The sequence below is a fragment of the Toxotes jaculatrix genome, chromosome 9 (assembly GCF_017976425.1).
Source record: "Toxotes jaculatrix isolate fToxJac2 chromosome 9, fToxJac2.pri, whole genome shotgun sequence".
Classification (NCBI taxonomy): Eukaryota; Metazoa; Chordata; class Actinopteri; family Toxotidae; genus Toxotes; species Toxotes jaculatrix.
The window spans coordinates 15,575,151-15,588,641 of NC_054402.1; the positions used below are offsets into that span (position 1 = coordinate 15,575,151).

The following is a 13,491-nucleotide window of genomic DNA, read 5'->3' on the forward strand; positions in this document are numbered from 1 at the left end:
ATTTTTTCCGCCTCCTTCCTCTCCTCCTCAACATCCATCAATTCCTTTCATCACTTGCACCCTCTTCCTCCCTCCTCCCTCTATCCCAATAACTTTGTCTCATCCATTTCCTGACTTCCTCTCCTCTCCCTCCCTCATCAACCAACCCATTTCCTTCAATCGCTCGCTCCCTCCCTCTAACGCCCCTCCAAACATCCACATCTTCTTCCTTCTCCTCCATCTTTAACCTCTCACTAGATATCGTCACTCCCTTCCTTCTTCCCCTCCTCATTTTTTTTCTTTCGCTGCTTCTCTCTTTTCCTTCTTCCTGGCTTCATCAGTCTTTCCCTCCCTCCCTCAATCCATCCCACTCCTTTTCTCTACTGCTCTGACAGTCTCTCTCTGCAGTGTCTGTGTGTATGTGTGTGTGTGTGTGTGTGTGTGTGTGTGTGTGTGTGTGTGTGTGTGTGTGTGTGTGTGTGTGTGTGTGTGGGAGACAGGGCGGGATAATCATAGCTAACCCAATAAAGCGTCGCACAGGCCCCCCTAGCCCATCCATCAGCGTGCGTCTGGGAAACGCTTCCCCACGCTACGCCGGCCCCACGTGGACCCAAACCTGACAGCCATATAAATGTCTGCAATATACATATCCCATATAAATATGTCTGCAGAAACCTAACACAGAACGGGGTGGGGGGTAATATGTGTGTGTGTGCCATCCTCTCACTGTGTTTGTGTGTGACTGTGTGTGCAGCTCTGGAAGAAAACAAATAAAACACACACTACTTGTCACAGAACATATAAAACAAATAATACCGAAGAAATGAAACGTGTACATATATGCAAATCTTTATGCAAATTATAATGTCTCATAATATCTGGTTCAGCACTTTAGGATTCATATGTGTAATATAGCAAACACACACACACGCACATACATGACGAATGCACACACACAGTTGCAGAATGTCTTTTTGTTACCTTCCAGGGAGTGGATGCCTTTCTCTCGTGAGGTGTCGTAAACGTTGTTGAAGTGATCTCCAGCGTTTGGGTCGGCACCGGCTTCGAGCAGAACCTGTACCACACTGGAAAACAACAAAAGACACAGACACACACACACACACATTTATATACACGTCATAATCCCATCTAGAATTCTCCATTATGTACAGGCACAAATACACACAGGCAAACACTGCATTTCAGTGATGCTTAAAAACCAGACAAATTTTTCCTTTAGAAAAATAGACATTTTACAAGGGATGGACAATACATTACTGGCCAATAAATGAGACATTTTAATTACTGTTTTTATTATTCAAATAAATGAATTTCAGCCCATAACTGGATCCAATAATGTGGAACTTTGGACTGTTTACAATAGCTGAGGACAATTAAGAATGTCACCCAAAACCTGGTTCTGAACAGGGGCCGGTTCAAAATAAGTAAAGATCCAGAGCAGTTTTTAAGATCAGTTCCTATTAAGTCATTCTAATGTTTTGTAGCCTGGTCATGCTTGTCAATAAAGACAGAATGAAAGCAAACCTGTTCTCTACTCAGTGGACAGTCAAGGCTCTGTAGACATTGCTGTCTTTGACAAAATAAACTGGTCGATCTAAAAAGTTACCATTCATTGTCCTTTTGCAGTTAGAAGAGAATATTATTGGTTAGATAATCTCTCCTCGGTCCATACTGGTCCATCTCTGAATCTTATTGCTTTCCTGAGGCACATGCAAGCAGGTTTGCCATCTGAGGCCATCGTCAGCTCTGTTACTAGAAGTAGGATACCGACTGGATTTGGAACTGGGGCGAGATTTGCTTTCTTCACAACACCAAACACACAAAGGTTAGAACACAAACTCAATGCGTGCGGACACAGGTTGCAAATATCCAGTTCCTCAACTGACATGGCCACAACTCTTTTCACCTGATTCACTTTCATTTTTAGTCTGTCCCGTTACGGTGAATACACTCCAATGGCCGCCTCTCTCCTTCACTACACATTTGTCTGCTTCGTAACATGTACATATGTGTACACTGAGGGGGCAAGGGTCGGGCCTGTTTCCGGCGCTGTTGTGGGGTGGGGCTTTGTGTGTTGGAGTGGGTGTTTGTGTGTAGTCCTTCATTGGAGCGTACCGCCTTATAGAACAAACACAAGTACCTCGGCAACACCACTCACTGTGACCCAAACGGACATTCCAGGTACCGTCTCTCTGTCTACAGAACACACTCTCTCACACACACACACTTTACATTTACCACCATGAACATGAGCAATGGCTTTGACATTGAGACACAGACGTGCACACAGAAGTTAGTTAGCTAGTCTGTGCCGACTGGGAGAGAGAACGGGGGCGATGGCCGAAACATGAACCCTGCCAGTGCGCTGCTGGCCGTCATTGAACCTGTGGCTATGTAATGCAGGCTTGGGAGGGAGTGATGGATCATTTTCAGCTAAATGGTTATGGCAGGAGCCTGAAAAGGCTCAAATGGAGCAGAATGATTATTCATAAGAGGATGAGGTGGACTCCTTTTTTTAGCACAACTATAGCTGACACACGTAGCAGGCTACAGCTTCCCAGCTTTAGGTGAGCACGCGCTCGTTAAAATGAGACATGACAGGAGATAAGACCTCAGTGATGGAGCAGCCTCGTAAGTCAACTCTGATATTACACCACTGAGTCAATTTAAAGGTGAGTGGTGAAATTAAACAACCTTTTCACCTGTTACAGCAATAGAAAGGGAACCAGATGATATTTTAAACAGGACAAAATATAAATAAAAATATTGTGTATTTGACAATGAACTAAGATAATGAAAGATTTAAAGCATTCATTTATAAGTGGAATTAGGGAGTGAAACCACTGTTTTTCCACTAGAGATTAATTTGCAATTTGATTTGTTTTTCTCTCTAAAATGTGTATCAGAAAAAAAGAGGCGTCGTTTTATCAGAGTCTGCTATTGGATACGATGAAGAAAAGCACCAGATGTTCACATTTGAGAAGCTGGAATCATATAATGTTTAGCATTTTTCCTTAAAAAGCTGACTGTATATTCATTATCAAACTATTTGGTGACTCATTTATCAAATAATAGTTTCAGCTCTAACTGGATCTGGTATCAATATCTGGGGAAACAGTAGAGACTCAAATACCACAGTACAATATTCAAACAAATGACTCTAATGTATCGGTATAACGAAATAAAACCCTGAATAAGAATGAGATAAAGGTTTCCCTTCAGCTCCACTAACGTCATTAATACCTGACCAGACTTAGTTTGTGTCATCACTACAGAACATGTGTGTGTTCCTGTGGGAGAGCGAGGCTGAGAACAGCCTGACCAGGTCTTTGTGTCTGACCTTGCTGAGGGGGTATAAAAGGACTATCGGGAGGTCCCCTTTTGTTACTGTATCACTGTGGCACTGTGGTGAGGGGGGGTTGTGACCCACAGAGGGCTCTCCTCTCACCCTTGCAAGCACTTCTACAAACACGTCGATGCATCCTCCGAGACACATACAGACACACACACACACACACACACACAAACACAAACTCGAACTATGGCTGGTCACACGAGGCTGGGCAGGACTGTGTGAAGAAATGAGATGGTCTGAAAAGGGTTAATGGCATCAGAAGAGTAAACACGAAGGGATAAAGAGAGGAAACTGCGGAGAGGAGGAGGAGGAGAGGATGAAAGGAGGGAGGTGCAGCTAAAAAGATGAAAGAGGAAGATTTCATTACACAGGATAGTGCTAAAACTAATGAGCTTTTGAAAACACTTTATAGTTTTACTAATCAACTGATGATCAAGTGGCTAACTTTATTTGGGACATTTAGGAGGAGAGTTGCAGCACTAATTTGAGGCCAAACTGAAGGCATGCAGAGGTTAATTAGGTTAAACTCTCATTTTAAAAGGACTGAGCCAAAACTTGAAATTACCGACTTCCTAACTCAGTCTCATAATTAACGAAACAATCTTACCTGCAAATTACAAGATTATTTTACTTTATTATCTTAACTAAGACAAAATGTGTGAGTTAAATAAGGAGGGAATTATCCAGCTGTTGAATCTACACTGTCTTGATCGTCTTACAAGATGCTACATGAAATACAGGCAGAATTTTATTGGACTGAAATGTTCTTAATTAATCTGCTTCTCTTTGTTTCATTTATTTGCATTTTTTTCTCTCTGGTGCAGAGTTTAAAAAAAAAAAAAAAACATTCATCAAACAATCAATAACAATCAATATCACCAAACAGTCAACCTTGTATTAAAATGGCATCAGTGTAAAAATCCTTTTTTATTTGCTTCATGGATGTCTGAGTTAATGCTCTGCTGCAGAGCCCCACTCCCAGAGCTGAGGGGAAATCAGTGTCTTGCTCAAGGACACTTCCCCAGGGGAGATGCTTGAAACATGTACCCCCAGTTAAAGGATGGTCTCCTTGCTCCCCCATTCTGCTTTTGGACCAAAAAAAAGTTGTAGTAAAAGCTGATGATTATTTAACACCTTGATGCTAAGGCTGGTGGATTTAACCTTCCAGCTAGGTCTGCAGTTTGCCAGCAGGTGACTGGTGGTGGTGGTGTTGCTTCTGGGGGCTGGTGTTAGTTTCCCATCCTGCCCCGGAGGGAAGACAGGAAACAGACACTTCCGTCTCTCTGGAGCTATAATAGACACCCGAGCTGAACTGACCATCCATGTCTCTGACCACCTGGCCCAGACTCTGGACCTCACTTGACCTCACCTCACCTGGTGCACACCTGGGGTCAGGTAGATGCCAGGAAGGGAGGCTCATTGCACTCTTTTTATTAATTTCAATGTATATTCAAATTATATTTTAATTTTGTCCATTATTATGACATATACTGTTAGAAGACCTAAATGACATGGCAATATTTTAGAAACATCCTAAGCTTATACACAAAATATGCACTGCAATGATTTACTTCCTAGACAAATAACGTGTAAGTAGCCATGTATGTTTAAAAATCATGTACCACATGTACCACTTGGTTTGGATGTTTGTAATTCAACCCACTTAAAACTTAACTAAAACCTGTTAAAATGGCCTTTGAACAGCGTTTACTCTGTCAGTCATTGGATGGTTGTTGTGTAGCTGTGATATCAAAACAGGGTCCAGTGATCTCACATCATTTTCAGCACTGTTTTCTTGTGATGGTTACTACTTTGTAGAAAACTTTAGCAGCGTCCACATGTTGAAACTCATTACATAAAAACCTGTTAATGTGGTTTTAATGTGCCACAAGGTAGAATACTCTTTAAACTGCTGTTTATTATATTATCAGTGGCCACCTGAGGGGAAAAAACACATGTAAGGAACAAAAATATCACATATATGGTTTATGGATTTGGCTACTGAACCAACCTGCTACCATCACAGTAATGTTGTACTGTGACTAAATGATGGTAATATTTCACAGCGGAGCCCTCTGATGATTTTCACTGCTATTCAGTCCGGCTAATCCTGGTCCCAAACCCCATAATCCCACTCTACATCACTCTCTCCCCGCTGCTGAACTATTCTCTTCCTCTCTCTTTCCCAACGAGCCACTCATCCTCTCGTTCCATCATCCATCCCTCCGCTTTCCCTCGTTTCTGTGCCCCCTCCCTCCCATCACTCGGGCCGACAGGTCGGAACAGTCAACAGGCGTTTCACTCGGCCGAGCGCTCATTGTGCACGTGAATGCGGCGAGGGAGGGAGGGAGGGAGAGAAAGAGAGATGGAGATGGGTATTGTGTGTTAAAGAGTGCAAACACTGGGCCGGGCCCTGCGCCTCCCTGATTTAGCCCAACATCAAAGCTAAGCAAACACACGCCCCCTGATGTCTCACCCTTAACTCTTACACACACCCCTCTACTCCACCCCTGATTCGCTCATACAACTACACCTCGACCCCTGAACACAAGAGAGGCGGCCCGGTGGAGGCTACACTAAGAAACAGTCAGAGGACGGCAACAGTTTCCACTGAAACTGAGGGGAAATTTTCTGTCGCTTGAAAAACAGTCATTACTTCCGGACCAGGAAAATATAAATACACAGTGAGGGGTGAAATAATTCAACAATAAGATCCAGAGTGACACCATAGCTACGGGGTAGACCTTGTTCATGAGTGATGTTCATGTGTTTTCACTTAACGGCCGCAAATAAAGTTGTGTGCAGCTGAGTAATAGACAGTTGGCCTGTAAGATATTTGGTATAAACTCTACTTTGTGTGTGTGTGTGTGTGTGTGTGTGTGTGTGTGTGTATTTATGCATGTATTCACACATGAACCCTCACTTGTGTGTGTGGATGTTTTGTGAGTGGATATGAGTGTGTGTGGGTGTGTGTGAGAGAGAGAGGGAGAGATGTGTGAGTGATGTGTGTGAACCAATGTTCTGTCTTCCCTGCAGCACTGACGGCTCACTGGGGGGTTGGAAGACGGGATTAAACACAGAGGAGTGTCAGTGCCTGGCTGAGTTATAGCACTCATAACACACACACACACACACAGAGCCATGACACACAAACACAGTGCATACAGATTCAAACACACATACAACCAAATCTGTATCAAAAAACAGTGAGAGCGACACATCACATCATTAAACATGACATGACATACATCAGTATGTTACATGCCATCAACCACTGAACACATGACATGTAAGTATAAAAACATACTGTGTGAAATGATTAAAGCATCTCCATTTACACATGACAGTACTTTCAGTCAATTGAACAATCGATTCATTGATTCAACAGTGATACTTCAAATATTTAAGCATTAGAAAACACTGATACATGAACACTCAATTTTTTCCATTTTAGTTTCAGTTTCCACTTTAGTTTTAGCATTAATTCAAATTATTTTAAGAACTTGAGGAAGCAGAGGCTGTTACCCTGAGGTTTAAAATAAGCTCATTTGAAGCTATTTTCATATTCAAATTTCACATTATGCTTCTCATGGGGGCTCATGAGGCCCTTTAACAAAAAACTGACCACACAGTCCTGATGGGGGGAAAAAAAAAAAAAAGCCCCGTAAATTGGATTTGGCCCACCCTTAACCTCGGCCCCTCTCTGTGTTGTGTGTGTTCTGGGGGCCAGGAGGCTAATTTAATTTTGTTGGGACAGAGAGATGGGGGAACGGGTAAAGACCGTCTGTCAGTCTGAAAGTCGCACTTTGCGCTTGTGAAAACCTACTGTAACAACTAGAGCAGGGACATGGATGACATATGCTCACAGACAGCTGCCTGATACCAAAACACTACATTACTGTTAACATATGCTCACCAGGGAGCGCATCTCCACACTGTGAAAACACATGATGATCAGTGGGTTTAACTGGATGAAGGACACACACAGACACACACACAGACCTGTGTTGTCTGTTCATGGACGCCACCATCAGAGCTGTCCAACCGAGACGGTGGCGGTGATTTGGGTCCACCCCTTCCTTTAACAGCCTGATGGGAAAATGAAAGAGAAATGGGTTATACTTTGATTTCAGCATCACTATTACCATCAACATTTAGTTGAGGAAGTCTCAAATAGGTGTCATAATATGTGAATAGTAGAATAAATATTGTCGACAGAATGCACATGAGAATGCATTTATAGCTGAACAACTGCTTGTGTGTTTGTATCAAAGACCTGCCTTGTTAGGGACACCAGCGTGAAACCTGCACACAATGTCTTTATCTGAGGCCACACACTCGCTCCTTGACTAGTTAGTGTCTGTGTTGTTATAAGCCAGGTTTGTGTTAAGTTTTCTCCCTGAGGGTATGACATCAGGTACTGAAGCAGCACAGTCTTTATAAGTGTGTGTGTTGTGTGTGTGTGTGAGAGAGTAAGTGATCCGTCTGTCGTCTCCTGTGCTGAGCAGGCAGACAGTGTGTGTGTTTACAGTCAACACTGTGGCCTCTGTCTGGTCTGCACTCGGCTCTGTTGGTCTCTGGCTCTGTTTTCACTGCCTGGTCTTCAGATGCTGTATCAGTTTGGGAAGAGAAAATGGCTCAAGACTACAGCATTTTACCAGAGTGTTGAGTTAAAGACTGTGTGAAGTCACAGCTTTTGCATTTCACCATTTTTTCTTGATAACAAACACAAGCTGCCAAACTGGATGGAAAAGAACTGCTCGGCAAGCTGACACAGGTGAAAATACAGTATACTCAGAATGACATTTCAAATATTTTTGGTTCAATTTTCTGTGTATTTTAAGTGTACGACCACTATAAAAGTGAAATCAGAATAAAATTAAAATTGAACACTGCCAAACCAACATTTTCAAATCTAAAAATACTGAGTATGGGGAATCCTGTTAGCTTAACGGTTCAGGTGCTAAAAATTACATTACAATATGCTCAGCTTTCAAGAACCTGCTTTTATGACAACACATCACCTTTATATGCTCCTTCTGATGCCAACTCAACACAGTAAAAGTATCAATGTTACAGTTGTAGAATAACGTTTTGTATATTTTCTAAAGCCTGCATGAAAACGAGACCTCTATCCTCTCGACTGCCTCTCAGCAGACACACCCTGTCACTCTACCGCTTCTATAAACTCAGCCAAAGCACTTAACACATCTGTGACCTGCTGACTGGCTGTCTCACCGCACTCTCACCTACACCATCTGCCACACGGGCACAGGTAACCCAAGCCTGCAAATGGAGACATGCACGGATAAACACATGTATGCACACACTGAAATACATGAAATGTAGATACCAATGTGCAACAACACACAGAGCACACGCTACAATCACCCATTTAACACAATTAAAATAGATGCACACATTAGTCTGATTTCTTCCCGGTGGTGAGCAGCATGACTAACAGGAAATCCAACCACATGCCAACATGAAGAGTGATGTGCGTGTGTGTGCCAGTGGTACTTACTTGCGACATAGTGGTTCTTTAGTATTTTGCTACCACTAAGAGATTTCCATAACAAAGTTCCTGTTCTTGAGCCAGTGCAATATTATCAGTGAGAGAGATGGGACCAAGAAGCCCCACAAGCTTGGTAAAGTGTGCACACACAAACACCAAAACTTGCGTGGCAAACTTGTTTGGGTTGACCAGTTCTGAGTGTGCAGGAAATTTGTAGGGGGAAATGTTTTTAAATTTAAGATGATACAAGAGTGTGAGTTTGTATTTTTTAGATTTTTAGAAAAGATAAATATAGGTGACGCAACACGAGAGAAAACTTTAAAATCAAGGCACAATGCTGAAATAAAGTTCTGAGGGGCAGAGTGTGGCATCCATCCTGAAATCACCTCCTCCTCAGGCACACATCTACAACTCACAGGTGGCCCTCTACTTCCACCTGGTGGTAATTGGTGGGACTACAGCCACAGGTGATATAACTGTGTGCTTAGATAACTGCAGATGATCCTGACTGTTCTGGGAACTGGCTTCAGCAGCATGATCTGTGACTGTTAATTACTATTACCCAGAGCCCACTGCAGGTTGAAACATTATTATATTTTACTGCAAAGATCACATTGGATGGAACAACCCAAAGAAATGAATTTAAATGTAGTCCAGGTTGAGACACGATTTCTGCCTCAGTATCTTCAGATTATGTCAATACATACATATAAATTTGTACACACTCAGTTGTCAGTTTATTAGTTAAAGCTAATGCAGTCTAATTCAACAATCCTGCAAAAAAAACACCTCTTTGTATACTGCAATATAATTTAACTGCACTACAAATTGCAGCCTCCAAAATGACCATAAAGTTGAATCAACGCCTCTCTAAAACAGTTTCAACACAAACTGAACATCATGAGTGTCATGCAGGGGGATTTATCGCAGGACTGTTGTATTAGACTGCATTAGTGTAAAATATGAGACAAGCAGAAATACTGTACTGTTATAACTTTGAACTAACCAGAACAAATCTACCCAGGCAGTCCCAGTCCCTCCTTTCCTCTTCAGCAGGAGCACTGTGAATATTATGGCTAGATCGCCACTTACTACTTCCTTCTAATGAAGGTGTTTAGATTTGTCTGAAGCATCTCAACTTACAGCCCACAACCATTATGACAAATAAGGGTAATATTTGCTGTTCTCTGACATAATGAGTAGTAGAAGTATAAACAAATTAAAATGCAAAAACGGCCACAGCAAGTGCTTTATTCCTTGTTTATACCTCAATGGATCATGCAGTTCACAGTGGAGAGTCAGGGATGCTTTTCCATGCTACAGTTCTGGGATGTGCGTGTACCCACATCTGTAAAATGTGTACCTGAAGCATGTGTATTTAGTGGGCTATGAAAGTGTGAAGATTTTATTCATAAAAGGCAGTGTCTACTACCTGGCCACATCCTGAGAATTACTGGTCCTCGCTGCCTCCAGAAGAGCATCACCTTGTTGCAGCAAAAAGAGAAAGAGATGTGGACAAATATTACACAAGAAGAATATGGAAAACATAAATACACGTTAGCAAATTATTTCCCAGTATAAACTCTGCTGACCACCATGAAACTTGTATGCATTTTGTGAAAACATGTACAAGTGTTATTTTACAATATTTCCTACACAAAACTAATCTGTAACTTCATCATTAACAGAGGAATTTGTACAAAGACTACACAATAACAGTTTATCAAGTATACCTTTGTTATCAGAGTCTTTCTTCAGACAGAAGGCCACGGCTGCAGCAGACAGCACACCGGCAGAAGTCACTCCTGCCCGCCCAGCTCCTCCACCTGTTCCCCGTCCCTCACCTCCGCCGCTCTGCCTACTCTCCTCCCAGTATTGGTTATTGTTGCGCCCTCTGCTGACCAGAGCCGCCCAGGAGCTGCGGCGGTTCTCCAGGTTGGACAGCCATCTAGGGGCGAGGTGGTGGTACTGCACCGAGGGGTTAAGACTGGTACCAGCGGTCTCCTCAGCCAAAATTCCCCTCCTGGAGACCCGGGAGGTGGACACGATTGGGTTGCGGTTGGTCTCCGCCGGTGTCTCACGCATGCCCTGGCACGCAGCACCGCTTGCGCTGGTCTGGAGTACCCGGTTGCACGGTGACAGGCTGCGCGACCTTCGCGCAAATAGCCTGGTGGGAATAGATGATAACATGGCGATAAACACCGAAAAAGAATCGGGGGATGAAATCCTCAGTCTGACAGTGACTCCAGAGGGTAGCGGATAGCCTATGGGCCGGAGATACCGCGATAATTCCGATGTAACAGCCTCTGCGCCTCGGTTTTACAGGTACCTGATCACAACCTACGGGATGAAAACAAGCGCTTTCAACTCATCATAGCGTGGATGTCGCCAGAACCCGCGGTGTATTTTGGGAAATGTTGTTTTACTGGAAAGTTCTGCGTCTGCTACTTTGGCAAGATATAAATCCCATACCTTCTTCCGTGTTCGCTCAAACCCTGTTAAACTGTAGTGTGGTACTCGGGAGTCAGTGAGTTTCTCGTGTTTTTGTTGGTTATAATCAGTAATTTCGGCAAAGAGGAATAAAGATAGTGAAAGGGCTTCAGAAAGGGAGGTTAAGCTTGAGGAGAATCCTTGTTTGCGCATGCGTAATGTTGCCAAGCGCTAACGGTTGCTAACGGAGTTTTGGGGCTTTAACAGCCGTTTAATCGACAGGGCTGGATAGCTGTCATATATATACTAATTTTGAACAATTACTACAGTATCAAATAACTGTAGAATATTGTGGTGTCCCATTCAAAACAATTACTGGGCTGTTTTCCTGAGCTGTTTTTGAAACAGGAGGTGATGTAAAGATGTTTACAATAAGCGGTCACAGCTAACTGTGGTCCCACAGTGTGGTCTATGGTTTCTCTTCTCAACGGTCGTTTTGTCACTGTGTCCGGACAACAGGACACAGTTGTTTTGCTTTTCTGGAGCTTTCGTTTACATCCGCTTTGTACAAGTACTGTTATTCTCAAAAGGGCTATCAGTATCACCGTGACAAATATTTAATTAACAAGCTGTTTTGTCAAAGGACTTGGTCTTTGACTGCGCTACCGCGGCCGCCAGATGGCGTCAAAGCACGGTGCTGGTGTGGTCTCGGCTGCATCAAACACGGCCATTGCAGGCAAATGTCATCATCTGAGGACTCTGTAGTTACTGTCATCAGCTTCAGGCATAGTTTGAAGAACGACTGGAGAAAGTTTACTTATTCCCTTTTAATCAGAATGATCACCATGCATTAGACATTCATGTAGACCTTGCACTACTGTAATCAAACTGGGACAGACCATCTTACATTGTCATATTCCTTTTCTCACTGGGTCACAAACTGGTAAAATACAATACCATGTAAGGGGGCAATCGCATCAGGAAAAATAACAGTTACAAAACGTATAACTATACATCCACACCCATACATGCTATGTACCTATAGGTTTGCCGTACTTCTCAGCTGTACTTCCTTTTCTTGATCTGCTTTACTGTGACTGCAAAGGATTAAAAAAAAACATTGGGTTATGGAAAACCCAATGGACTTGAAATGATTTAAACAGTTCTAGTATCAGGAAGAACAAAACTTATCCCCACCCTCCCACACACACACACACACACACACACACACACACACACACACACACACACACACACACACACACACACACACACACACACAGACATACCTACAAGTGGAGGACTGTCTGTAGCTCAGAGAGAAATGTTGCGCACATTTATTACTTCCTGCAAAAGACGCTTAGCTTGATATACCTGATAATAATATCAGATTGTCTTTAAAGTCACAATGAATCTGTATTTTGAAGCATTTTGCTTGCTTATGAAATTTATACTGTTGCAATGCTATGCTGCAGCAGACAATTATACAGAAAGGTATCATTCAAAAACTTTAAACCAATGGAAAATCATATGCTTGCATATGATGTGGTTACTAAAGACACAGCATAATCAAGGAAACACAATTTTGTTGAAAATGTCATTTTGTTGTGACTGAAATAAAAATCTAATCAGAACCATTCAGCCTCCCACCGTGGAGCAGAGCTGTAATTTATTAGGTGGGTATGTTGTGTGCTTGCAGTAGGTTTACTGTTCCTCACCAGACATGAATCACAGGGGACAACATGCTCTGCCATCATAAATCCACTGACACCTTTAACAACCATCTCATCAGGGGTGTTTGTGTGGGTCTGACATTGTACAACATCCTTACAAGGCGTGCAGTCTCTCCGACAAATATGGCTAAAGTTACCCACACTAACCTGTCAGCATCTGTTTCAAAAGCATTTTTGAAATGTGCTATCTCTGTTGATCTCAACAACAATGAGATTACACGATGGCTGACACAAAATGGATCGGCAAACATAGGTGAAACTAATTTCTTTAACGATGGCTCAGTTCTAGTAAGTCTCTTTTTATGCTGTTCCAGTGATCCAGTATACAGAACAGCAGAGCCTTAGAACTGGCTCACTGAAAACAGAATGCAGCTGCAGTTAATGTTATTAATTACACTTGTGTTTTTCCTGCCATGTCAGTATATCTACAATGAAAAGGGCCTGTTGCATGATTTTTA

At 42.6% G+C, this 13,491-nt stretch overlaps 1 protein-coding gene across 1 annotated transcript in view; it reads right to left on the reverse strand.

The window, feature by feature from the left end:
* The window catches only part of clpb (caseinolytic mitochondrial matrix peptidase chaperone subunit B), a 31,058-nt gene extending 19,814 nt beyond the window's left edge, over positions 1-11,244 (reverse strand). Inside the window, exons 1-4 of the mRNA XM_041045481.1 lie at positions 10,604-11,244; positions 10,303-10,354; positions 7,358-7,444; positions 961-1,064 (exon numbers count right to left, since the gene is read on the reverse strand). Of these exons, the coding sequence (XP_040901415.1) occupies positions 961-1,064; positions 7,358-7,444; positions 10,303-10,354; positions 10,604-11,060 (700 nt within the window). The 5' untranslated portion in view covers positions 11,061-11,244. The remainder of the gene's footprint in view (positions 1-960; positions 1,065-7,357; positions 7,445-10,302; positions 10,355-10,603) is intronic.
* Positions 11,245-13,491: the final 2,247 nt, after the last annotated feature.